The 27,897-nt window shown below is 50.4% G+C and overlaps 1 protein-coding gene and 1 long non-coding RNA gene across 3 annotated transcripts; one reads left to right on the top strand and one right to left on the bottom strand.

The window, feature by feature from the left end:
- Positions 1–148: 148 nt before the first annotated feature.
- On the bottom strand, positions 149–27,897 carry CHFR (checkpoint with forkhead and ring finger domains). 2 transcript variants are annotated; one of them, XM_042909750.1, is made up of 18 exons: positions 27,810–27,897; positions 27,467–27,610; positions 23,133–23,232; positions 20,596–20,705; positions 19,422–19,481; positions 19,058–19,267; positions 14,948–15,115; positions 12,749–12,908; positions 11,631–11,785; positions 11,378–11,540; positions 9,254–9,396; positions 7,971–8,087; positions 7,432–7,515; positions 6,710–6,780; positions 5,666–5,753; positions 3,135–3,242; positions 2,633–2,705; positions 149–1,395 (listed from the first exon to the last, which is right to left on the bottom strand). In XM_042909750.1, exons 2-18 carry the CDS (start codon positions 27,597–27,599, stop codon positions 1,353–1,355), a joined length of 1,986 nt encoding a protein of 661 aa, XP_042765684.1. In that variant the 5' UTR covers positions 27,600–27,610; positions 27,810–27,897; the 3' UTR covers positions 149–1,352. The 2 variants fall into 2 exon arrangements, with proteins under 2 accessions (XP_042765684.1, XP_042765685.1); XM_042909751.1 differs by lacking the exon at positions 19,058–19,267.
- Positions 18,789–24,100, top strand: LOC122203196. The gene is made up of 3 exons (XR_006195081.1): positions 18,789–18,836; positions 23,103–23,361; positions 23,871–24,100. It is a non-coding gene; the product is annotated as an uncharacterized LOC122203196 (long non-coding RNA).

Raw genomic sequence — 27,897 nt, 5'->3', positions numbered from 1 at the left:
CCCGCAGGCCTCGTTCCAGCCACCTGGCTCATGCGAGTGAGGCTGCAGGTGCGACTCTCATGAGCGGGGAGTCAGTAACCAGCGGTGCCGGCAGGCTGTCCCCCGTGATGGGAAGGAGCACATCGCAGCCAACACATGGACGAGCGCGTAGGGAGAGAAACAGACACGGCTTGTTTATTAGAATGCGGGAAGGAGGCCTTTTCCACAAACAGCGCTGCTTCTCAGAGTCTGTATCAAGAGCAAGACAACAGTTGAAAATCCTATTCCTGAGAAGAAGCGAAAGTTACAATTTTACAAACAAAAATAACAGATGATTTCAACAAACGATAAAAAACTTTTTTTTAACAAAGAACAAAATTTCAAGTATTATTCCAGATGACATGGCAAACCCAATGACGGAGACAAGGTCTCACCGGCAAAGGTCCCTGGCGCTCTCGGGGCAGGGGCCGCTCCAGATGGGCTGGGGCACCCCAGGGCCGAACCGGCCCGGCAGGGAACAGAGAAAGACCATGGGGCAGCTCGGCAGGGCCTGTGGCTGTGCCCACGGAGTGGGAAGCGGGCACCAGGGCTCTGCTCCACGGCAGGCTGAGGGTGGAAACAACCCACCTTATGCCCTCCTGGGACAGGGCCACGCACCTAACACTGGGGATCTAGGGTTAGCAGTTCCGGAGATCTGATTTTTTCCTTTTCGTAATAAACAGAAACACATGTTTATTCCTTCAAACACCCTACTATCCCAATTTTAGTCAATTTGTAAATTATATATTACTTGTGCTACAGTTTGTGATAAATCTTACTAAAAGATCAGCACCAAACCTCTTACAAATAGAAACGCCCACGAGTCGTGGCTGTCCCCGAAGCAGGGCTGTGGCTATGCCCGCAGGCTGTAAGCCTTTGCCCCCTTTCCCTTCAACAACAGGACGTTTCTGACAGACTTTCCTTTTCCTCCCATGAGAGCTTTCTTGAAGAGAGACGTCTGTCTGTCTGTCTTAGCCACAGTTTTGGGAAAGGTCCAAAGAGCAAACCTGAACGTCATTGTCTGAGCGCGAGGGGGCGGCTGACAGTGGTTCTTCTGGCTGACGTGCTCTGGTGGCCCCAAGGCCAGAGGAGGGGCTGTTCATGCCACCCCAGGCCTCCCAGGCCACTGGGGTAGGGGGCTCTCGGCAAGAGGGTCTCACGCCACAGAAGAAAAAGCCACGCTACAGTGCCGGACGTAGAGACCCCCAGCCCCCCCCCCCCACCCCCGCCGGGGGGCTGTAAAATGCCCTGAAAATGTTTGTATCCGGTATTTTCTGAAACACGCTGTCGCTGACTTCCACTACCCCCACGCCACCTTGGTGCCTCCTAGATACTCAGTTCTTGAACCTTGTCTGTTCACAGATGTGATTGAATTTCCTGCAGGGACAAAAAGTCGAATTACACAAGCCAGCCTCAAGAAGCATTCCGATAAGCGACTCTGGAGATCACACGCTGGAGAAGCCTGATGAGAAACTGATCGCACATGCGGGGTGGCTCACAGCAGCAGGGTCTGATCCATCAAAGATACTAACCCCTAGACAGCCTTCTTGTCCTTCTTAAGTTTTAGAAGTCAGACATTTGATTTTTACTTTTTAAAATTCAAGCACCTTCGGTAACTTTCTTAGGGAAGAGACTCAGAGTTGTGCCTCCTCAGAATCCCCCAGTCACCGAGGGCCACCCCGCAGGGCAGAACCAGTAGACTCGCCCAGTGGGTGCCAGAGCCACCACCTCCCTCTTTGTGACCAGCAGGTCACCCCCAGAGTAGGACACACGTGCCCTAGCTATCCTTATCCCTGTCTTTATTAAGAAAGACTGGCTAGTTACTAGCCAAATCTCTTTCTCTAAAAGGAAACGGTCTCCTGGACTCTGTCTATGCTCAAATACACAGCCAGGTTTTTATTCCACGGGATCAGTCCTCCAGGGAGCCTTCACTTGGGGCCTTGTCCCCTGCAAGAAGGGCATCCTTCTCAGTAACTGTGATTTGAACCACAAGTGACTGGGGACCACAGCAGCCTCAAGAAGCATCAATCCATGAGGTTGATTTATAGGACACCTCACTTATGGCTTGAAAATGCAGACAAACTTACGTCCGCAGACGAACCCATGTGGCAAAGCGGATGTCACTGGGAGCAGGAAATGCCCAGTGAGAGCCGCCAAGTTAGAGCTATCACAGACACGTGCTCGCGGCACCAAACACAGACTCAGGGCGGCGGCACACACCCAGGCCGGTGGTTCAGGAAGTTCTCGGTGACCACGGCCACGGATTCACAAAGTACTAACCCTCCAGTGTGTCAGCGGGAACGACAGCTGTGTTCCACAGACACAGAGGGAAACGTCTGCATGCAAACGCTTCACGAAATGAGAACAGAAGAGCAGGGTTTTGAAACAACACTAGGGCTGTATACAGACAGAACTAAATGACTATGTTTATGAGTAAGTAGTTAACTGGTTCGTACAGATCTCTAAAAGCCGTGGCGTCAACTTGGCCGAAACACTTAAAAGAAAAAACTCGCCTTCCTGTTAGGAAAAAGAGGGTCTGCTTTCTGCAGGAGGCCCATTCTGGCGCCCTCCCCCGCCCTGGGTGCCTGTGCCCCACCCACAGTGTCTCACTCACATTGCGTGGTGGGCCTTCACCTGAGTGCGGCAGTTGCGGCCCCAATAGCAGTCAGGACGGGATGTTACAGCCACTGGGGAGAGAAAAAGTCACGCGTACGTAGTAACACCCAACACTCACAAACTCAGCTAAGCCAACTTAAGTAAAGACCCAAAGAAAGAAACTACAATTGTAGCATTTCGTCACGCTTTATAACTAGTTTCCTTGCCTGTTCCAAGCTTCCAAGAGGGAAAAAAGTTTAACTAAAAACCCACCTTAGGAAATAAAGACTACTACGCTTGCCTATAGGTTGTTTTTGCGAATCCTGTTTTAGAAACGTGTGTCGCGGCCCACGGGCCCAGAGCCTGAGCCAACTTGGGGTCGAGGACGGCCTGGGAATAAGCATGGCCGCCAGGCAGCCCATCTGCCCAGTCTTCTCCCTGCTGGTGCAGACAGCCACTGAGAACGCAGACGCCCATCTAGACTAGACAGAACTGAGGCAGGGGGTGAGGGGCTTCCTTACCTGGCAACTCGGAAGCAGGAATGTTCTGCCGATACTGGTAGGTCAGCTCTCGGAAGCTTCTCAGGCCACAGCAGTAACAGAGCACAGTGTTCCCTGTGATTCTGTAATCTGGAAGGACACAGCCTCATGTGGGCATGCCAGTCATCAGGCAGCATCATGTTTCCAGAACAGCAGAATAGCTGTGGCCTTGTAAACTAGTGGGAAACCAGTGCACTGATCCGTAAATGGGGTAGAGACAATGGGCCAGACTTTCAGAAAACAAGAACAAAACCAATCTCGATACCAACTTATTTCCTCACAGCAAAATAATTCCACTTGGATAAAAAATTCAAACACTTTAAAAATCCAAAAAAAGTAGGGGTGCCCGGGTGGCTCGGTCAGTTAAGTGTCCAACTCTGGATTTTGGCTCAGGTCATGTCATGAATTCAAGCCCCACATGGGGCTCTGTGATGGCAGTGTGGAGCCTGCGTGGGATTCTCTCCACCCCTTCCCCCGCTCAAGCATGCGTTCCCGTTCTCTAAGTAAATATATAAGCTTAAAAAAATAGATCATTTAAAAATTTTTTTTTTATGTTTATTTTTGAGAGAAAGAGAGAGACAGAATGAGAGCAGGGGAGGTGCAGAGAGAGACGGAGACAGAATCTGAAGCAGGCTTCAGGCTCTGAGCTGTCAGCACACAGCCGGACATGGGGCGCAAACTCAGAGACTGCGAGATCATGACCTGAGCCAAAGTCGGACGCTTAACCAACTGAGCCACCCACGAGCCCCCAAAATAGAGCATTTCTAAAAAAATAGTAACACTAAAAATAAAAATCCAAGAAAGTACTGAGAGGAATGAGTATTATTTTTCTCTTGAGCTATTTATGTCATAAAAACCAAATAACACACAGGAAAGGATCTGTAAATCTGACTACCTACAATGTAAACACCACAACGGAAACACATACAACAAAAGTGAGATACTAATAAAATAGTGGAAAACACATTTGCCACACAAGCAACCATATGTTGCACCTTTAAATGACAAAGATATCCTACCAAGCCATGCCCCCAAATCCAAATAGACTAACGTAAGTATGGGCCAAGGTCACAGACAAGCCAATGAACCATAAAGCAAAAAGATCTTCAATTCTGCTAATACCCCAACACAGGCAGATAAACCAGTGATACATCCCAGTTGCCTTGTCTGTATTTACAGGCAAAGGCAGGGCAGATGGGCTCAGGAAGATGCTGAGGCACGTTCTTCTGGGAGGGACAGCGAATATGGCAAAGTCTCAACTGTTTGTTCATACCACCGTCCAACAATTTACTTACTTACTATTTACTTATTTACTCGTGTATTTATTTACTTAATTTATCTTGATGGAACAACTTTTCTAGCCTACCATCCTGCAGGCTCAGAGGCTGCAGTGCTTATTCAGACAATGAAGCGTGGAGAATAACCTAAATATCCTATATTAATGATTTGGTTAAATAAACCACGATACTAAAATACTATAGAACAAAAATCAAGGTAGGGGCGCCTGGGTGGCTCAGTCGATTGAGCGTCTGACTCTCAACTGCAGCTCAGGTCATGATCCCGTGGTTTCATGAGCTCAAGCCCCGAGCTGGGATTCTTGGGATTCTCATTCTCCCTCCCTCTCTCTCTCTCTCTCTCTCTCTCTGCCCCTCCCCAACCTGCGCTGTCTCTGTCTCTCTCAAAATAAAGAAACTTGAAAAACAATCCAGGTAAAGAACTTCGCTGACATAGAAAGGGTCTGGGGAATACCACCGAGTGAAGAGCACATGTGGTAGGGTTTCATCTATGAGGACTCTGACCGTGCCCACGTGTGGCGGGTGCACAGGCCATACGGCATCATCACTGGGTCCTCGGGGGTGGGATTCCCTGTGATTTTCGCTTTACCCACCACGCTTCACTCACACGTCTTTCTGGGCCATGCCACGATGGCAGTCCCACCAAGAAGCTAAAGAGAGCTCAGGCCCGCATGTCAGACCGGGCGCCCCCAGGGCTGAGGCTGCACAGAACCCGAGACAGTCGTGAGCACGTATCCGCTCAGAAGGATTCCCAGAAGCCTCTGAAGTCTTTCACAATAATTTATGTCTTAGGAAAAAAAGTCATTTGTTGATTTTTCTGCACCCTCCCCGAGTGACTAAAACCACATTTCGCAATGTCCCGGGTGCCCCTGGGAGACGGGCCAAGCCTGCACCAACACATCAGTGAAAGGCCCACGAGGACCCTGAGGGCTTGAGAAGCACCGGACCCAGGACCCGAAAGATGCCAAGAGGTGGGGTCACGGTCTCTTCAGCTGTGTCCCTTCCTCCCCCACGGCAGAAAAGAGCCTAGAATGTGTCACATGGGCTCAAATCCTGAAGTACTGGCGCCTGTCTGCCACCCACCTCCAGGGTGGGTGGAGGGTGAGGGCGTACACGCGGGAAGGCAGCCCGGAGGCTCTCCTCCGTAGTGGAGGCAGAGGGGCCACCGCAAACACACCGCCGCACCAGAGGGAGGAAGGCAGGTGCGACGGCGCTTACCAGACAGCAGGAACACTCCCCTCTGCAGAGCCACGAGACTTTCAGTCAACATGTTTTTCCACGTCAAACCCCTGGTTGCCAGGTAATTCTGGGATGGGGAAAGAAGGGAAATCTTAGAAATACTAGCTTGGAGAACAGAAGACTAAAATGACAAGAAAGCAAACATTTCATGCAAGGCCCTCGAACGCGGGCAAGGCCACGGCACAGGCAGGCTAACCACGGCAGGAATTTGCATCAGGCAGTTGTGAGGCCTTCAGGACCGCAACACACGAGGACCAGGATGCCCGGGACCCGGCAACACGCTCACAAGCTAGTCTGCAAGGGCTCTCTTCCCACATGGCTTTGTCAGAGCCTCAGAAGGAAAGCTAGCTTCCGAAAGCTGAACACACGAGCTACCACATTCTCTCCAAAATCCTGCAGACGCTCCGAGCACAGGAGCGGGGCGACACCCGACCTTGGCCGGGGCGGCTCTAGTGTGGCAACAGCCGCACGACCACAGGGTAAGGAAGCCAAGGCTTTGCATCTACACCCTGGCCTCAGCTCTCTTGTGTGGACCTACAAGAGAGCAGCACGCGGACATCTAACCAGAGCACGCGGTGCCAAGGGGCCTGCCATACAGGTCCGGCGTGTGCAACGCTGCCAACATGGGAGAGAGGCACAACTCTCGCCAAGAGAATGATGTGCACGTTAAACACTGAAATTCTAAGAGGCACGTAAGCTTCAGCTTCCTAAGACGCGAGAAGGACAAAGTCAGAAAAGAGGAAGCCAGAGAGAGGCCCGGGTTCCAGCAAAGGGCCGCCCCGGCCCCCACCCAGACCCCGAAACTCTGCGTGGGGCACACAGGCACCGGAGCCGACACCTGTGGACTCGTGGCGTGATGGGCATGAAGGAAATAACCTCTTGGAAGACAGGAACACACGGGAAAACACCAATGTGGTGAGCTCGGCGGCAGGACTAGTCAGAGCCACTGGGAGAGCTGAAAGCCTCCCGGGGGCCTCTTCTAGGCCTGAGCCCCCACCCGCGCCTGTACGTGAAGTCCCCTACCTTCAGGATGTCCGACTCATAGTGATTATTGCTGAGAACCCCGTCCAGACACCTGTCACCCAGGTCCAGCTCTGCCAAATGGAAGGAAGCAAAGTCACCGTCTTACAATCTATGAAAGTATCATTCACCGACAGCTAAGATAACCAAATTTCCTTTCTTACAGTCCACAAAGAATAAAAGCTTCCATTGTAAAATATGGTTTTAAAAAGAAAACAAGTAAAATGACTTCTGACAGCTTTCTCCGTCCCCTGGGCACCTGGTCTGGCACCGTGAGGTCTGAATGCCGCAGCCAGGCGGCGTTTTTGTTGGTGGTGTTCCTCGCACATAAGTAAACCCTCCTGACTGAGCTCAGTATCCCCATAGTTGTTACTGCCTGGTTTTGAGCTAGCAGAGGGACACTTCTAAATGTCAAACACAGGGGGCGCCTGGGTGGCTCAGTCTTGGCTCAGGCCAAGATCTCAAGGTTCATGGGATCAAGCCCCATGCTGGGCTCCGCCCTGCGGGGCAGAGCCTAGCTGGGATTCTCTCTCTCCCTTCCTCTCTCTGCCCTTTCCCTGCTCTTGTATGCGCACTAAGTAAATAAATAAACATTTAAAAAAATGTCAAACGTGTGTGAGAAGCAGGTCATCGACGGTGGCCCCTCTCAAGTCGGGCCACGCTAGCCCACCAGCACCCTCAAATGCAGCAAGAGGATAGGCAGAGAGCTGAAGTGCCGGCATTACCACAGAACGGGGCCAGGCAGCCGAGACAGCCGGCCCGGGCGCAGCCCCAGTACAGGTGGCAGAAAGGCTGCAGGCAAACGGCACCTGTGGACACAGCACAAGCACCAGTCAGGCCATTTCGGCGAGGGCTAAATTCACATAACCACTAAATAAACGGCAAAGTCCACGTTAACAGCAATCCCAGAGTTGCAAATCCCAGCACTGTATTTCGTCTATTACATTCAAGAGTGACACGTTATGAAAATATGATGCTCCTGATGCGGCAACAAAGGTCAGAGGCAGCCTCCAGAAGGAGAACCACCCATACATGGAAACTCGGTGTACGAAGGGGTGGGTCATCAACTGACAGGAAAAGATGGTCATTCGATGTGGCTGCACACACAACTGAGTACGCAGATGAGGAAACAGACCCACGTCTTCACAGCACACCACACACACAGTCAGCAACACTCTGAAACCTGACCCTAGAAGGACGCAGGAGAGGCTCGGCGGTGGGGAGGCCGCTCAGGCAGGCAGCGTCCGTGCACGCCCTTACTCACACTGCTGGGGGGCGATGCGGGGGTCCTGCTCACGTTCTGCCCTCCGGTCGGGCATGGGCTGGAAGCAGCAAGTGCAGATGGCATGGCTTCCTTGCAGGGCACACACGTAATCCTGGGCTGCGGAACAGACAGGATATTCAGGCCGCGCACATCAGGACACAGGCAGAAATAGGAGATTCGATGCACGCCTAGGGACGTGGCTGGAAGGTACACAAGGAGACAGATCCACAGGAAAACCCAGGGAGAACTCACACGTGTTTTCTGAAACTACGAAACGGTAGTCTGCCATTTAAATGACACATTTTAAATAGAATGAAAAACAAACGTGATACTTCAGTTCAGCAGTTATAGCAAGATTTCAAAGATCACTTGAAGGTTTTCTACCATTTCCTTGGGCCATAAAGCACACGCCATAAAACAATGGAGCAAGTTCTATATTTAATCTCTGTCTCTTCCAAATAAACAGGTGGCAGGCCTGGGGGCCATGACTGGCCGACCTCCGCCCCCGCAACAGCTGTGTCCACACAGCTCAGCCGCGGCCACTCAATGACCACACGGGAAGCTCTGTCTATGCACGCACACCTGCTATAGGCCCATCCCATGGGGACTTCCAGTCTGAAAATGACACCGCACCTGCGGAATCGCAGAGTCGGGAGGCAACCAGGCCCCGCCCTGCCCATCTGTCCACGGGCCACCCATGGAGAGAGCTGCAGCACCGTGTCAGGGTGGATGGCTCTGAACTCGGCTTTGGGTCATGATCCTGAGTCCGTGGCCTCATGACGGGCTCAGGCCCACATCAGCTAAGAAACTGGGCCCTACTGAAGAATGGCCAGGGCCAAAAACATGGATTCCACATGTTCTCTCTCCCTTTCTCGATGGCACCTGGGGACCCGCCAGCGGGCAGAGCTCAGGGTGGCTCTGATGACACAACAGCCCGCTGTCGAAAAGAAGCCAGGCTCTCATTGAGGGGCCCACGTAGGGGTCATTTCAGCTTTAGCAAGCAGCCCTGGGGATGCCAAAGCCCAAAGCAGTGGGCTGGGGGTCCCACGTGTCAGAATGAGGAACGAACCCCCCGGGAGGGCCCAGGAGCAGAGATCCACGAGAGATCAACTTAACTCTCTCTGGTTTCTGAACCCACAACAGAGTACATGCAGCAACAAGGTAGGAGAGGGTAGGGCAAGGGAGGCAGTGACCGGAGCAGGGCGGGAGCGGGGGAGGAGCCAGAAGGAAAAAAAAAAAAAAAAAAAAAGCAGGACGACAGCATGGAAGGCACGGCGTCTCACCTGTCGTGACGCTGGTGGACGTGGACGGTGCATCCCCGGGAGCCTGTGCTGCCCCTGGCTCACTGCCAGGCCCCGGGCAGGGGAGGGGCTGGCCCGCCTGCCTCCGGTACTCAGGGCACTGTCTGCACACGATGTACGGCTGGCTGCAAGGAAGCACACGGGCACACGGGGTGCAGAGAAGCAGTGAGCTCTGCCCTGGCACACGTAGGGGGCGGCACCAACGCCCCCAGCCCCGATGACCAGAGGAGACCCAGATCCCCAGCCTGGAGGCATCTGGTCCGCCCGCAGACCTCATCCCTCCTTCATACCTCAGCTCTGTGTCTGCTGCCGCCCAGCGTGCATGAAAGGGACAGATGGCACGTCCCCACTGGACACCCGGTCAGTGCTCACGCCGGAGCAGTAGCAGGGAGGGCCCCGTTCCCTGCTACCTGCTGGCTCCCCTTTGCTGTAAGGTTTCCAGAGATCCCCCGCCCCCCGCCCCCCCTCCGCAGCTCCTACGGTTCGGAGACACATTGTGCCCACCCCGGTTTCCAGCACAGTGTCCCCCGGAGTGTGGCCACTCAGTCCCCACGTTGGGCACGACCCACTCTCACAGGTTTGATGCTGGGCGAGCTGTGAACTACGTCCAGGGGCACACTCAGGCCCATCACCCTAGGCACCTATGAAACGGTGTTAAAGTCTGAACAAAATGTGCCACAACTGAATGCTGCTGTCGTCCGGGGACTTCCCGGCGGGCCACCCAGCTGTGTGCACTTCAGCTGCGCTTTCCAAACAATGCAGATAGTTAACAAAAAACGAACCCACAGGAAACACACCCACAGACCCTCCCCTCCTCTCAGAGAACGCCGCCCTGAGCCTGTCTCCAATGGCAGGAGCCAACGAGGGAAGAACGGGGAAGACGTGACCAGAAAACAACTAGTGAGAAGCCGCTTGACCTCATTTCGGAACCAGATGACCTTCGTCTCAGGCCACACCAACTGTCATCAGAGTTTCCCGACATCCCTCCACAAACCTCAGGAGCCACCACCAGGACCCCTCTGACGGGCATACGATGACACAGGTGCCAGGCCCAGCAAGGCGCCTTCCCGGTGAGGCTCTCTGAGCTGAAGCACCCCCGCGAGCTAACTGGATGTGCGCTCAGAGCTGTGACTGTAGGGTCTGTCCCGCAGCACTGCCTCTCCAGTCAGAACTCCGGAAACAGCACAGAACCGTATGTACGGCAGGATCCCATCTTTATGAGGATATTTAAAGTATATCGCCTTTTACTTTGTTAACAAAGGAAATACGAGTGACTACGTATAGGAGTTGCCAGAAGGATACACAATAAAATGCTCATACTACAGTGATTTCATTACTTTCTGCTTCACCACTATTTCTAAATTTTACAAAAAGAAAAAAAAGTAATTAATTAGGGGATTTGATTTTTGTCTCTTCAAATGTCATGACCCACCCAAAACACGCACTGTGGACTTCTGAGTCCGCGGACAGCAGCATTCTACAGCAAATAAAACAAGGTCTGCGAGAATCGCATCCTCTTGGCCAGGTGACCGTGGCTTTCCTGCAATAATATCCTCACAAATGACGATACTGCAACTCACACCGTGGGACTCCGGTCACCAGCTGAGCTAGAGGAAGCGTGCCCACAGTAGACAAAGAACACATTAAATCCTGCACCCCGTCGTAGCCAATGCACGAAGGCACCTGAGGAGGTGTCGGCAGATAACAAGGGACGGGTTACGGCAGTCATTTTCTAACAGACGTCAGTCTAACCACTACCCTGCACGCCCTGAACTCACACAGGGCTGTACACCCGCTACATCTCACTAACGTGGGGAGGAAGAAGATAAGCAACGAAAGAGAATAAATACCGCGTGTACGCCTGAGAAGGGAAGGGGTACTGGAGAAGGCTGGTGGCAAATCCCCCCACCATCAGCAAACTGAGCGGCCGTCCTCAGCCGGCGCCCGCCCCGTCCTCACCACGCCCGAGGCGGGCGCCGTCACTGGCTGACGTCACACGTCAGAACGCAGACCACGCACGAGCTGGGCCGCTCAGTACAGAGGCGGGACTCGGGCCCGTGCTGCCTCCCAGCTCCCCGCTCCGCTCAGAGCCAGGCACAAGCTCACCTGATGTCCGAGGACTCGCTGTCCGCGTCTGACAGTTCCAGCAGGTCCTCCGAACTGCCCTCCTCATCAGAGAAAGACCTTCTGACTTTGGGCTGCAGCATGTCTTGGGTGATCTTGTTCCTGGCAGCCATGCTCCGCACGTCTTCCTCGCTGCGACTCTTGTCTGGAATTCAAAGGACATGGCTCTGCTGGCCGAGGGGCCCCTGGAGAGACACCCCACCGTCTCCTGGAGCTGGGCAGGCTCCCCACTTGCCTGGGTGCTGGAGAAGGTACGCCTCCACCAGGTTGTTCAGGATGTGGTTTTTACAGATCCTCTCCACCGGACAGCGGCAGGTGGGGCAGAAGGCGGAGCGCTCCATCCAGCCCGAGTAGCAGGCGGCACAGAAGGTGTGCATGCAGGGCTGCAGGCTGAGGGCACAAGGACAGGTCTTCAGACACCCCCCGCGGAGCACTTGCAGGTGGAGCCTCTGTCTGCCAAGCCGCGGCAGCCCCCCGGATGCCAGGGCACACGGGGCATGGCCTGCCTGGGGCCTGAGAGGCAGGGGCCCTAGTTTATGCTGCGTCTTTCCCAGAGGAGGACGTGGCCTCACTCGGGCTGAGGGTCGGTTACAAATTAGCCACCCACCAAGCTCACTTGATCCAGCAGAGACTAGAACCCGTGCTTCTCGGTGTGGATGGGGGGGCGGGGGGGGGGGGGACGACACACCCACCCTGCGTACAGTGCCCACTGGTGGCAGCATCTGCACGCTCCGTTGACTGGGAGTGTCGCCTGCCTTCCATAAGCCAGGTGAGAAACAGTTCCCATGCAAGAACAGCTTTCACCCTAAACTACTTTAATTTGGTCCTTGTTAATTAAAAGGAACCAGAAGTGACCATCCGTATTCCGAGAGGGACGGTCAAGCAGGCTGTGACTCCAGGAACATGAGGAACCGGGACACCGAATGCCAAAAAGGCCTGCATTTAAGTGGAGACTCGGACAGGCTCTCCCTCTTAAGTCCCCACAGAAAAGCCGGGAGAGGGCTGTCCCCAAGCCGCTCCTGGGGGCCTCATCTGGGGGCACTCCCGACGTGCCAACGACGCCCCCTCAAAGCTCAGCACGGTTCTCCCGTTCTGCGTCCGAGGCGCGCCAGGCCTCTTGGGTCAGTCGTGACGGGTGCGGACCGAGGCCGCTGTCACCTCGCCTTGCAGGCTCTTCTACAGCCGTAGTTACCACGGCCAGGTTCTCGGCGTGGTGGCCACACGAGCAGCACGACGGCAGCGCCCCAAGCCGAGCCGCACCGGATGCGGCCCGGAGGCCTGCTTGCCGGGGGCCGCTCCCCACCCCCGCCACCACCCCACGACACCCCCGCGGGCCCCCCGCGGCGACCGCACCTCACGCAGTCGTGCAGCAAGTCCTGGCAGATGATGCACGTGAGTGTCTCCTCCATCTTGTCCGGCTTCACGGCCTCAGGTCTGACACCCCCGAGGGCGGTGTGGGCGTCGCTACACTGGTCCGCAACCAGCAACTGCAGGCTCAGCTCGGCCTCCCCCTCTGCGAGAAAGGGGCACATGCCCACCATCAACCAAGGAAGAAACAGACACCGGGTCTTTTTTGTTTTAGGAACATCTTAACCTGTGGACAGAAGACACAGCCCTCACTGCTGTGTGTAGTTTATTTTTTTAAGTTTATTTATTTTGAGAGAGAGCATGTGGCTGGGGGAGGGGCAGAAAGACAGGGAGACTCCCAAGAGGGAGAGAGGGAGAGAGGGAGAGAGGGAGAGAGGGAGAGAGGGAGAGAGGGGGAGAGGGGGAGAGGGAGAGAGGGGGAGAGAGGGAGAGAGGGGGAGAGAGGGGGCGAGAGGGGGCGAGAGGGGGAGAGAGAGGGAGAGAGGGGGAGAGAGAGAGAGAGAAGAGGGAGAAGGAGAGCGAGCGAGAGAGGGGAGAGAGAGCCCCCCCACCGCTCTCGTTCTCCCCCCCCGCCCCCGCAAGCAAGCTCTGTGCTCAGAGTGTGGAACTCGACATGGGACTCAAGCCGAAGAGTGGTGAGATCATGACCTGAGCCGAAGCTGGACGCAGAACGGACTGAACCACCCAGGCACCCCTGTTTGTATTTTAAAGAAGGCCTAAAGTAAGTCCCAAGTTCCAGTACCCTTAAGTTTTGGTTTAGAAGAACAATGGCATAAAAAGCAGCATTCGGGATACATGGTTAAAAGATTAAGGTGGCTTGTCACACTATATTTGTGTATAATCATCGTTTTTGTTTAAACAAAAAACATGACTTGTGTATGTCCTGGAAAATACCGACGTTACCAAGAGCTTTTAACTTTTTTTTTTTCCCTTTTCTTCTGCTGGTGTTCTATAGTGCTCATAGATTAATTTTTATTTTTAACGAAAGAAATACTTGCACACAATTTACAAAATCAAATATTAAGAGGGCACCAAAAAAAAAAAATAATAATAATAAAAATAAATAAATAAATAAATAAATAAAAATAAAAAAAAGAGTGCACCAGCCCTCTGCCCTGGCCTGTCCTCACCTCCAACCTCCCTCCTCTGAGGAAACTACTTTCATGTTTTTGGGTGTTTCTCCTGGCGTGGACCTCCAGGTTTCTGAACTGTAATGCTCTGTTGAGGCTGACTGACTTTAGACACCGTCCATCTCCCGACATCTATTAAGATAGAGAAGGATTCTGCCCCCTGGCCCCATTCACTATATTATCGTAACACAATTGTTAGTTTGGTATATTGTATTTGTTAGTTCCGTACGTCGTATTTACGCTACTATGCTTAGGTAAATATTCACTGCTGAGCCAAACAGTGCACCAAAATTAAGTTTTCTTCCTTCTACAATTTTTCATTTTTGCTAGAGTAAAAAAAAGGCCTCATTTGTATACTTACTTTTTTACGTACTGTTGCTGATTTTTTTCGACACCCTCCTCAAGCCAGTCGCTTCAATTTTCCACTCAACACATCCAATATCCTCGTCTCCTTCCCCGAGGCCTGCCCTCCCTCCCAGAGCCCCCCGGCCTCACTGCTGCAACCGCAGGCTGCTCTCAGGCCTACAGCACAGCCACTGTCCCATTAAATGTTCCCAAGTATCTTTTACAATCCTTTTAACTTTGGCTTTTTAAGGGCAGATTTTTCTCTAAGTCACCTTTCTTTTTTCAAACCATTATTACTTTGAGAGAGAGCACGCATGCACAAGCAGGGGCGGGGCGGGGGGACGGAGGACCCAAAGTGGGCTCTGTGCTACCAGCAGGGAGCCCCATGCGGGGCTCGAACCCACCAACCGTGAGATCATGACCTGAGCCAAAGTTGGACACCTAACCGACTAGGCCACCCAGGTGCATATTCTTACAAACCGATAGTCATATCAAGACAGAACTGCAACTCAGAATGCACTGCTTCCAGACCATCAGCATAACCAGATAATAAATAGGGTTCAACCCCGATGCTGTCAAAAGGAAAAAAAGGCTCACATTGCCATTTTGAAAATGCTGAGGCATCCGCTTCCGCAGAAGGGGAGGCCCCGTCAGGAGCAGCTCAACAGCTCTCAAGGGCCAGAGATACACAAAACGGTGAGACTCTGACCTGCTTTCATTCTCTTCGTGACAGGCTCCAAATCCTCTTGGTCCCGGGACCCTGGCAGAGAGAAGGGTGCTCCTTCTCTGTCTGGGAGAGCCGAAGGGAAGGTGGGGATTTCATCATTTGCCACAGACGGACCACACTCTTTTGGGGAGACGCCTGCATCTCTGAAGCCTGTGAGAGGGACAAACAAGACAGGTTTATTTTTTAATTTGAGAGAGAGAGAGAGGGAGAGAGAGAACGTCAGCGGGGGAGAGCGGCAGAGGGAGAGACAAAGAATCTCAAGCAGGCTCCATGCTCAGCCCAACACAGGGCTTGATCCCACAACCCTGGGATCTTGACCGAAGTCAAAATCAAGAGTTGGATGCCTAACAGCTGAGCCACGCAGGCACCCCAACAAGAAAAGTTCTGATTCGTGCAGCCCGGAAGCAGAGGGTATGGCAGGTAAACCACCCCAGATTCAAACCAGGCCTAGGTGTTCCAAGATGCCGTATTCTCAGTAATACACGCTTACAGAAACACTCGGCTCACACTTCTGAAGTGCACACGCGCCCACTACTGGGCTCGGGGGAGCTGGGCCAGCAGCACACCCACTGGGAAAGAAACGCAGAGGTGTCTGTGACCGGGGTGGCGGTGCCGGGGTCAGCTGTGGGACATTTGGTCTAAGACAGGGCCAATCCGTGTGCCAGCAGCCCCGTAACATTCCCTGTGCTCTGAGCAGCACTGGCGCAGAAGAACACACAGGCCTCTCAGGACAGGGACGCAGCAGGCTTCAGATTACAAGGAGATGGAAGCCAGACAGGGATGCTGCGTGTGAACTATTTCCCAAGGAGTCACGAATTTAAACGAGCCTGGCAGAAAGGTTAAGGAGACTTTCTAATAACCTTTATCTTAATCAAGACCTAGTGTGTAACACCATACTACAGTACACATCCGGTCTATAATGCTCAAGCGTTGTCACCTTGAAAAAGAAACTGCCCTACAGCAGCCAAACAAAAAAGTTAGCAAAATTGTTTGGGCAGCAAATCAGCTCGTACAGCAAAGGGAGAAAAGAGGGAGCTTCCTGGGCTGGCTGCTGGCTCTGGTTCTCACTCCCACCATGGTCTCAAGGACTTTCTATGCTCAGTCGAGCTTCTCACTCCAGAATGAAGATGATGCTGATGGTACTCTCCGACAGACAAACGGTGAGGATTCATCTAAAACTTATGAAATAAGTTGGCACCAAACCTCACATTTAGGAGGCTGGTTATTTTGTTAGTATGTATACATTGAGGCATGCAGATAGAAAAATTTCCCCAACATTACACAATGGGAGGGAAGCTTTCCATCGGATTTGCTTACAGCAAGATTTTGTTTAAGCTTTTATCTGTTAATTGCACAATATATAAACACACTGCCCTTTCACGGTGGAATCAACAATTGTATGCGTACACAGACACAAGTCACATTTTCTTTATCCATCCATCCATCGAGGGACACTTAGGTTGTTTCCAAGTCTTTGGCCTTTGTGAATAGTCTGCAATGAACATGGGGTGCAGACATCTCTTGGAGACAGTGATTTCAATGCCTCTGGATATTTATCCAGGAGTAAGATTACTGGACCAAATGGTAGTTCTATTTTTAAAATCTTTGTTTTGTTTTGTTTTGTTTTGTTTTGAAAGAGAGCATGCACGAGTAGGGGAGGGGCAAAGAGGGGGTGAGAGAATTTTTGTTTTAATTTTTTTTAATGTTTATTTATTTTTGAGAAAAAGAAAATCAGAGTGCGAGCAGGGAAGAGGAAAAGAGAGAGGGAGACACAGAATCTGAAGCAGACTCTAGGCTCTGAGCTGTCAGCACAGAGCCTGATGTGGGGTTTGAACCACAAACTGTGAGATCACGACCTGAGCCAAAGTCAGACACTTAACTGACTAAGCCACACAGGCACTCCTAAATTTTTTTAATGGTTGGATTTATTGACTTATTTTTTTTAATTTTTCTTTTATTTATTTTTGAGAGACAGAGAGAGACAGAGAGTGAGCAGGGGAGGGGCAGAGAGAAAGGGAGACACAGAATCAGGAGCAGGCTCCAGGCTCTGAGCTGTCAGCACAGAGCCCAACGTGGGGCTCGAGCCCACAAACCACGAAATCGTGACCTGAGCCGAAGTCGGACACTTAACCGACTGAGCCACCCAGGTGCTCCCAGTTGACTTTTTATTTTTAATTATTTTTTAAATGTTTATTTTTGGGGTGCCTGGGTAGCTCAGTCGGTTGGGCACCCGACTTCGGCTCAGGTCATGATCTCACAGTTTGTGGGTTCGAGCCCCGTGTCGGGCTCTGTGCTGACAGCTCGGAGCCTGGAGACTGCTTTGGGTTCTGTGTCTCCCTCTCTCTCTGCTCTTCCCCTGCTCATGTGCTCTTTAAATGTTTATTTTTGAGAGAGAGAGAGAGGAGGAGGGGCAGAGAGAGAGCGGACAGAGGATCGGAAGCAGGCTCCATGCTGCGAGCACGGAGACTGATACGGGGCTCGAACCCATGAACCGAGAGATTATGACCCTTAACCGACTGAGACATCCAGGCGCCCCCATTGACTGTTTTTTTTTAATTGTGGTTTCTGCCTTTGTATCACGTATAAAGAAAAATTCCCCCAAATTATATAAATAATCACCTTTGTTTTCATCAGGCACTATTGTGGTTTACGTTCAAACCCATCTTGAAGTAGTTTGTTGTAATGGATGAGGGACAAAACTACCTTTATTTTCTTTCAAATGTTAATCACTTCTGCTCATTAAACAACCCAGTTTTGCTCGTGGCTTTGAACTGCCATATTCATTGCTAAATTCTTACACGCTTGGACCGTTATACTTTATTTATCTGCATATTTTTTCTGCGGCCAGTGTCAAATGTTTTTTTAGTCCTTTAATTTTATAACAACACGTTAATGTTACATGGACTTGTTCACATTCATTATTTTGTATTTCCTTTTTTTTTTTTTTTTTTTTCAATGTTTTTTATTTATTTTTGGGACAGAAAGAGACAGAGCATGAACGGGGGAGGGGCAGAGAGAGAGAGGGAGACACAGAATCGGAAACAGGCTCCAGGCTCCGAGCCATCAGCCCAGAGCCCGACGCGGGGCTCGAACTCACGGACCGCGAGATCGTGACCTGGCTGAAGTCGGAGGCTTAACCGACTGCGCCACCCAGGCGCCCCCATTATTTTGTATTTCTAAAAGTGTCGACGGGTGCCTGGGTGGTTCAGTTGCTTAACTGTCTGACTCCTGATTAGGGCTCAGGCTATGATCTCACAGGTCGTGGGTTCGAACACCGCATTGAGTTCTGCGCACTGACAGTGGGGAGCCTGCTTGGTACTCTGTCTCCCTCTCTCTCTGCCACTCCCTGCTCGTGCTCTATCAAAATAAATAAACATGAAAAAAATTTTAATTATATGTTACTCTAGATGAGTCTTGAAAACATGATGCGCAGTGAAAACAGAAGACACAAAAGGCCACAGAGTATAGGATTCCAATTCTTACTACTTAAAATTTTTTTAATGTTTATTCATTTCTGAGACAGAGCTCGAGTAGGAGAGGGGCAGAGAGAGGGAGACACAGAATCCGAAGCAGGCTCCGGGCTCTGAGCCGTCAGCACAGAGCCCGACGTGGGGCTCCAACTCACAAACCGTGAGATCGTGGCCCGAGCTAAGTCGGATGCTTAACCGACTTGAGCCACCTAGGCGCCCCATGATTCCGATTCTATGAAATGTCCAGAACAGGCAAAACCACAGAGACAGAATGCAGATCAGTGGTTGCCGAGGGAGAGCAGTGACTGTTTATGATATGATATGTTCTGGAATCACACAGCAGTATGAATATAGTAAAAACCCCTGAAGTGTACACTTCGCCGGGGTGATTTTTATGGCAGGTGAGTTATATCCCAATAAAACTATAAAAATCCCAGGAAATCTCCGACCTTCAGCATTTCTATCGGGGGTGGAAGAAAACAATATTTACTAGTACAGAAATCCTGCTGAGAGCCCGATGCCTGATGTCACCTCTGACTTCCTTAGTGGCTTATGTGACAACACATGTCAGAGTCAGTGACTGAAGAGCAACGCAGCTACCACTCTGAGACCCCCATCTCACCAGGGCTGAAGGGAGGCGCTTGCCCCGCAGAGGTGGGCTCCGTGGAAGAGGTAGAGGCCGTGGGGAAGAGGTCCGAGGTCGACGTCGATGGCTGTGGTTCCTCAAAGCACGCCTGAGTGGTGGGCGATGACGGCAGGACCTGGGGATCGTCACCTTGCCCTGCACCTGAGGTATCTTTGGTCACGTGGAACACATTCTCTTTATTAGCTTCTGTGAGCACAACAGGAGCAGAAGGAGTGTGGAGTCAGGGCTCAGGAGGAGCACCACTACCTCAGGCAGGACTTTCCAGCAGATGAAAAGGCTTTGCCAGTAAGAATCAGCAGACCTTACCACGCACCCACTCCTCTGTCACAGTCTCACTTACCAAAGGGGTCTTGTGTGATGCCTTGCTTTTCATGCAGAGACTCGTAGAGGTATGCCACGTCTGAAATGAAACCAAGCAGATCAGAACAGTGTCCTCACGTACCAGCAGGGCTCCTTCCCTCTTCTCCTTTCTATCACTTCAGTCCCTTTGTCGTTGTTGACTATGTTGACTTACTAGCTACTGACAACACTACCCAGTTTCAGGAATTTCAAAATAAGCGAACCAAAGCATCTTCACCAACTTTAAAATAAATAAGCCTCCGGGAAAAAACATCCTGAGCCAGAAGGCAGACGCAGGGAAGGGAAAACGATGAGTAGATAATGAATCTGTGCTTTGCCGGTCATTTCAAACCACCGGAAGGAGAAGACACAAGGCCCTGCCACGGGGCCAGGGGCTGGCCTTGACAATGCTACAGACAGCCTGAGCGTATCTGCCTCCTCCTGCCAGTTTGGGGGTAACCTTCCAAAAACTCTCCCAACTCTCCTTGTCCTGTTTCATTCTTCTTCCCCAAACATAGACACTCAGATCTGGAAAAGCCTGAAGGGGATCGTCAGGCCTCTGTTGTCTCCTGTAAGGTCTCCAAAAGCAGAGTCATGAGTGGCCTTCAGCCCCTCATTCTAGGTCTTCCTCCCCACAACTCAGATTATCTTCTGCTATGTAACCCAGCCCATCCCTGTTCACTTCTCCTTGCCATTTTGAAATGCAAGACTCATGAGCATGTGGTATTTGTGAAGAATGGCCGGGGCTCACAGTGCAAGGCCAACACTCCCACTCTTCAACAGGACTCACACCAAGAGTCTACATAAAGGGGAGCCCGGGTGGCTCAGGCAGCTGAGCGTCCGACTTCAGCTCAGGTCATGATCTCACGGTTCATGGGTTCGAGCCCCACGTCGGGTTCTGTGCTGACAGCTCAGAGCCTGGAGCCTGCTTCACATCCTGTGCCTCCCTCTCTCTCTGCCCCTTCTCTGCTTGTGCTCACTCTCAAAAATAAATAAACCTTAAAAAAAAGAAAAAAAAGAGTCTCCATAAAGAACAAAGAAAATGTAGCTAACACTGACAGTCTGAAGGGAAATACCTGCTTCAGCAGGCTCACTTTCACGAAGCTTCCCAGCTGTGACCAGACTTCCCCCCCCATACACCACCCGAGGCCCACCCTGTACATTCCCTCTCTTACTGTATTCTGGCTCATTCTTCCTATACACCAAGTAGATGACATCCCCAGTCTGCAAAGGACAAGTCTGCTTCTTAACAACCTTCAGCTTGTTAATTACTGTTCCATTGGTGCTGCAGAGACAACAAAAATGCAATTTATCCTACTTACAATAACTTGGGAGTTAAAATTTTCTTTTTCTACCACCACTTAGAAAGAAGTTCAATATCACGCCTTCGAAAATGTAAAATACTCCCAAGAATGACGTAAACATGTAACGAGGCACATGTGCAAGTGCCACCCTACAGTTCTCCCGAGAGAAAGCTTGCCTGCTGCCCCCTTACTGACAGCCTGACCGTGCTTCAACATTTCTGCTTGTCCAACAGCACATCGTCCGTCCTCCGCCGGCCTCTGGAGGACCCTGGACTTCTACCAGCAGCTCCGATTTCCAGCTTCCCCCCCCGCTTCTGCACTTAGCTCCGTCCACGCATCTCCCCTTCCCTCCCAGCAGGCCAGCTCATCCCTCAGATGGGCACTGACACCCTTAAAAGATGGGTTCTGAGCAGAAGCAAATGAATTCGAGGCTCTGGGCTGGAAGATGGTGTGGTCCCTCGGTCGGGGGGTCACTCCAGTCCGTCAGGGACCACACCACCAGGTGGAAGAGGCGGGGGCTGCAGAGGGCACAGGCGGGAGCCTAAGTCAGACGGGACTGGAAGGGCTTCCCTGAGGAGAAACCCGAGTAGAGACCCAACAGAAAATCACAAGTGGACGAACAGTGTACGAGACAAGAACCAAAGTCAGCAACTAAACAAACTGGCCCAGCTTCAGGCGTTCAAACCACCAAGGTCTTAACTCTATGGTTTCACGCCTAAGGCCTCCGGTGGTAAAGAGACTTTATTTTTACATCTGAGCAGACTTCTACTCCTTCAGTGTTCTGGAAAGGGCCAGAAAGTAAGCAGTTCAGGCTGTACGGTCACACGGTCTCTGTCCCAACTCCTGGGCTCTGCCGCTGACACACGAGAGCAGCCGCACACAGGATGTAGTCGAGAGAATGGCCGTGTCCCAGCGAAACCTCACGTACAAACACTGGTGGTGCCGCCACAGCCAGCCAGAGCCTGTGCTGCCAGGGCCCTCCGCACTCCACTCTCGTGCTCTTTCTAACCACAGGAGCCCGACTTTGCTCTTCTGCTCAAACCCCCGATGACCTGTCACTGCTCTCGGGCTAAAGTCCAGGCTCCCTAGTGTGAACACCAGGGCCTTCCCGCTCCGGTCTAACTTCCCTGCCTTCCCACTCACTGCTCCTCGGCACACAGGGCCTGCTCGCGCCTCGGGGCCTCTGCACCTGCAGTTCCTGCTGCCCGTGTGAAGAATGGACACCCTCTCCCCTCCAGGCACCTCAGCCAAGGAACGCAAGAGCCTCTAGAAGCTGGAAAAGCCGGGGAACGGATTCTCCCCTAGAGCCTCCAGAAGGAGCCGGCCCTGCTGACACCTTGATTTGGTTAATCCAATGAGACCTGAGTGAGACTTTGTACGTTCAGCACTAGAAGGTCGTAGCTTTGCGTGCTTTGAAGCCACTGAGTTTGTGGTAATTTGTTACAAGAGCCCCAAGAAGCCAATATGGTCATACGGCCAGCATTGGAAAGCCAGGATCTGCTGCCTGAGGACAACTCTGGAACCAGTGCTACGTTATCCTACATTGGGCTGGGAAATAAGGAACTTGATCTGCTACGTACCAGAATAGGAAAGGAGCATCAGTTCATCCTCATAAACCTAATTTCTAGTCTTTCATCCCTAACATTGTAGTTACCAAACAATCTCGGAGCACTTGACCTTCACAAAACAAAAATTCATCTGGTTGGGAAAGGCATATTCTCAACGTACTGCTGGAAGGCCATCTGCTACTTGTCCTGGGTTTAAAATAGGCACATTCTGACACAGCGTTCCTTCCTATGAATTTATCCCAAGAAAATAATCGACATGAATGCAAAGCATTTTGGAAGAGAAGAGTCGCAGCGTTGTTTATAATAAGAAAAAGTCAAAATAATAAATCTCCACCAATAAAGGAACTGACAGATAAGTTATTATAAAATAATAACGAAATAGACAAGATAAATCTAGATGTACCAAATGTAAGCTCGCCATAAATAAAAGTGAAAAAAAAAAAGGATACAACGTACATAGTAAAACCTCCTTAATACAAAATAAACACATACGAATTTCTAGTGGGCTAGTAGGATTTGCCAAAGCTTTTCACTTTTACCTACTCCTTATGTTGTGCAACAATTTTTTAAAAAGAAAATATTTTTTTGATTTGGAGGAAAAAAGTCTAATTCGAATAGGTTTGCAACTAGAAGGTTATCACTGCCTTTTAAGTCCTTTTTCAGAGATATTTTTGCTTTAATTTGAATATATTCAAGAAGCATCATAGACATGAAAGAGTTACTGGAAACCAGAAAATATATTTCCTAATAACCTGGAAACTAGCGAACTACTGTGTTAACAGAAAATAATCCCTTGTTTCTTCTCTGTAGCCACCGGCTTCAAGACAAGAAAGAGATTACCTGGTATCTTCCAGCGACACCTGACCAGATTTTTCATCCACAATAATTTTACAGTGATCTCCAGAGACCAGTTTATTGCCAGGGAATGAAAGATCACAACCTAAAACAGAGAGGGATACATTGGATGTGACCGTGGGGACTGTGCACAAAAGTGCCCTTTGCTTAATCAAAGCACGTGGTTGAAAATCAGGACCCATGGTATATGCACGGTGGGAGACAACCTAATCAAGTAAGATAGGAAGCAATTTTTTAAAAAGCATTTATGTATTAATCCAAAGTAAAGAGACAGGGACTGTCTTGAACCTTTCTGACTCCCCATTACCTAGAGGATACCCTCATCAACACCTCTGGCTTCTTGGTGACAATTTTACAACATGCACATATGTGCAGCTACCCTGATAAAAGCAGAAGTTTAAAAAAACTAAGGGACAGGGCGCTTGGGTGGCTCAGTCGGTGAAGCGGCCAACTTCACTCAGGTCACGATCTCGCAGTCTGTGAGTTCGACCCCCGCGTCAGGCTCTGGGCTGACGGCTTAGAGCCTGGAGCCTGCTTCGGATTCTGTGGCTCCCTCTCTCTCTGCCCCTCCCCCGTTCATGCTCTGTCTCTCTCTGTCTCAAAAATAAATAAACGTTAAAAAAAAATTAAAAAAACGAAACAAAACAAAAAAAAACTAAGGGGCTTAGTTAAGTAATTCTTCATCTTAAGTCAGTCCTTAATTTCTTTTCCGTGTAATCTAAGGTTTCATAAATCATCACAAAATTGAAGCGAGGACCAAGACTCACAGAAAACATGACTGAGCAAATTACAGACCATGAACACGCTTGAGAAAATTTAAAACAGAAGGTGGATGCATCTACACGCAATGATCTGAATACAGTCATTATATCCTCATTAAATGCAAGGGGGAAATCCTTAAATACTGTGTTCTCTCCAGAGAATAAAAGTTTTCAGGAGTTTTTACTATCTAATCGTGAATTTGCTTATAAGACATTTATACTATAGCTACTAAGGTTTATAGCTTTATTTTTAATAAGTAAAAATGGGAAGCAATATAAGTAAGTGTCCATTAACTGGTGGTGAATTAAAAAACAAACCGTGGGGAAAAAAACAAACTGTGGTACATTCAAACAGCGGACTACTACACAGCATCAACCAGAAATACATTACTGAAACACAAAACAGCCTAAAATGAATCTCAAAAGGATTATGTCAGAGAAAAGAAGCCATACACAGACTATGGTGGAATATTGTGTGATTCCACTTAGATGACATTCTGGAAAGGCAGAATGACAGGGATAGAAATTAGACAGATGGCTGCCAGAGCTAGGGGTGAGAGGAGGGGGCTGATCCAAAGGACCACCAGGGAACTTTCTGGGGTGATGGAAATGTTCTGCACTGGACTGCAGCGGTGATTCCATTTCTCAACACTCACTCAACACCTATAACGGGATGAATTTTACCATATGTGAACTACACCTCCCTAAACCTCAAGTAGTAGAAATCTTATTTGCACCTTTTATATTATGGGAAGTGCTTTGCTACATTTACCCAGGGTCAATTTCCCCTATGCTCAGGATCTTCCCAGCATACTGGGCACAAGAAGCAGGACAGTTTCTTTGCAGCCCAGACCTAGCCCTAGTGACCGTGTCACTGGGATGGGATTTTAACAAGCTTCTCCACACCAAGAACATGAGCTTTCTAATTTGGATCCAAGATACTCGTGCTAAGTTCTATTCTTGGCATCTGCCCTGTATGTCATTCACTTGGTTAAATCTGTCACATGGCTGGTGCACACTGCTCCCACTCCCCGAGGATGGGAAGCTCCCTGGGAAACACAGGTCAACTCAGCTCTGCCTTTATCCTCAGAATAATGCCTTATATATAGCAGGCACACTACTGTTTTAAAATAAGTATAACCACGTTCTACAACTCTTAAGGAATGTTTGTGTCTCCCCCAAATTCCCAAGTTAAAGGCCTGAACCCCAATATGACTATAAGGACAGGGCCTGTAAGGAGGAATAAAGGTTAAATGAAATCACTAGGACTGATGCCCTTATAAGAGAAGGAAGTAGATGGGGCGCCTGGGTGGCTCAGTCGGTTAAGCGTCCGACTTCAGCTCAGGTCACGATCTCGCGGTCTGTGAGTTCGAGCCCCGCGTCGGGCTCTGGGCTGATGGCTCAGAGCCTGGAGCCTGCTTCCGATTCTGTGTCTCCCTCTCTCTCTGCCCCTCCCCTGTTCATGCTGTGTCTCTCTCTGTCTCAAAAATAAATAAACATTAAAAAAAAAAATTAAAAAAAAAAAAAAAAAAGAGAAGGAAGTGGAAGAGACACCAACGTTGTGTGTGGCCTGTGAGGATGAGGAAGTCTACAATCCAGGACAAAGACTCAGCAAGAAACAAATTGACTAGCACCTTAATCTTGGACTTCTTGCACTTAACGACTGTGAAAAATAAATTTCTGTTCCTTAAGCTTCCTGGTCTGTAGTGTTTCGTTATAGCAGCCTGAGCAGACCAACAGGGCAACTTCTATTTCCCCAGAGAGCTCAATACATTCACCAAAAGGTCTTCTTTTTAAGATTAATTCAACAACCCCTTTTTGCTCCTCGTATTAACATGTAAAATGATATATAATACTGTGTTGTAATAACAATGGTTAATGTTATTTGCTAACTCTAAGCCAGGCTCCTTTAAGCATTTCCCACATTTGATCTCAATTATCCTTCAGGAACTCTAAGATGGACGTACAAAGGAGGTACAAAGTCCTTAGTCCAGACCAAAGAAGCTCTTCACCAAATTTCCTATTACCTCAATTAAAAGCAATTAGGGGCGCCTGGGTGGCTCAGGTCATGATCTCACAGTTTGTGAGTTCGAGCCCCACATCGGGCTCTGTAATGACAGCTGGGAGCCTGGAGCCTACTTCAGATTCTGTGTCTCCCTCTCTCTCTAGCTCTTCCTCTCTCTCTCTCTCTCAAAAATAAATAAACATTTAAAAAAAATTTTTTTTAAAAAGCAATTAATGCATTTTCCAAAACTTTCCAAGGACATGTAAATACATTCAAAATTGTAAACAAAACAAAAAAACCCTCTAACTTGATATTGGGATTTAAGACTACCAAAACAACAACAACAAAACCAGGTGCAGGTACATCATTAGGGGTAAAATAAAACCAAAACATAATTGCTTTTATTTTATTCTATTATCTTCATCTTATTTTTTTATCATAGTACTTAGCCTTTTTTTAGTATATGTGCTGCCGAAGCGAGCACTACTTAGCCTTTCTTTAATTCCAGTATAGTTAACCTAGAAAAAAATACTTGCTTTTCAACAAACGTTCACATTCTCCCTTTTTTACAATATAAAGTCAGAAACAAAAAAATAGACTCTTAACCACTGCTGGTCACCAGAGGGGCAGTGGGTGGGGGCTGGGGGAACTAGGTGATGGGGATCAAGGAACCCACTTCCGGTGATGAGCACTGAGTAACGTACAAAATCGTTGGATAACTATATTTTACACCTGAAACTAAACATCCTATGCCAACTGCACTGGAATTAAAAAAAAAAAAAATTAAAAATATATAAAATCAGAGAGATGATTTCTTAACTTTCAGACAAAATACATTCTGTTGACCGGACCAGTGCACTTCTGCCCCTGTAGGAAAGCTACAAGGGATGGCCACTTAGGAGTTTAGAGGCAGTTAAGAGTGGAGGGTGCCCACCCTTTCCCACCTAGCTGCCAGACTTTGTCCGTCCCAGCGTCCCAGGCTCATTCAATCAACGAATATTTGAGCAGCTCTGTTCTATAAACTGGGACTTGAGATGTTTTTCAATGTAGCCACCCACAGGCTATAAATTTCCCCCTGAGCACTGCTTCAGCCGCATCCTGTAAACTTTGGCAGATTACTCTTTCATTTTCATTCATTTCAAGGTATTTTCTAATTTCCCTCGTGATCTCTTTTTGGGCCCATTGGTTGTTTACGTGTGTTGTTTAATTTCCACACTGAATTTGGCAATGTTCTGTTACTGACTTCAATCTCATCCCATGGAGGTCGGAGAAGATGCTTCCTGCAGTCATGAACTTGAGAAGACTGCATTCTAATACCCGGGGCAGCTTAAGTCAGTGCACCTACTTCATAAAGTTGTAATGAGAATTAAATAATCTGCAGGAAGCACTGAGAAGTGACCTGGCGGAACGGTAAGTGAATAAACCGCAGCTCTCACAGGAAAAACTAGAAAGCACAGCGGGCCCCGCCCAGGGGCCTCCCACCGCCCGGGGAACAGTCTCGCCCGGCCCCCGGCCCCCGGCCCCGGTTCTCCCCCACCACCCCCGGTCCGCACCTCTCCTCCGCCCGATGGTCCACTCGGGTTTCCTCAGGAGCACGTGCGGCTCGCCCTCGCCGGCGCCCAAGCGGAGGAGTCTCCCCCACGGCTGCTGCTGCGGCGGCTGCGGGCCTTCCCCGGGCTGCTCCATCGGATTCACATCTGACGAGACCCGGAAGCGCGGGTGAGGCTCTCGGACCGCGAAAGCAGGGGCTGCGGCCCCGCCGCTCCGCCCCGCGGCCCTCCCGGCCTCGGCGCCCACGCCACGCCGCCGCCGCCGCCGCGGGCCGGACCCCCGCCTCCTCCGGCCGCGGCCGCGTTCCGCCCGCCGACCCGCCACAGCCCCGCGCGGTCCGCTTACCCCCCAGCGCGCGCCGAACCCGGAACCGGCCGCGCCGCCGCCGCCGCCGCTGTCAACAGACATCGCGGATCCCTCAGCTGATCCGCCG

This window comes from Panthera leo, chromosome D3, assembly GCF_018350215.1.
Source record: "Panthera leo isolate Ple1 chromosome D3, P.leo_Ple1_pat1.1, whole genome shotgun sequence".
In the NCBI taxonomy this organism is placed as follows: Eukaryota; Metazoa; Chordata; class Mammalia; order Carnivora; family Felidae; genus Panthera; species Panthera leo.
The sequence above is the reverse complement of the archived record's forward strand: the minus strand, read 5'-3'. Positions and strand labels throughout refer to the sequence as shown.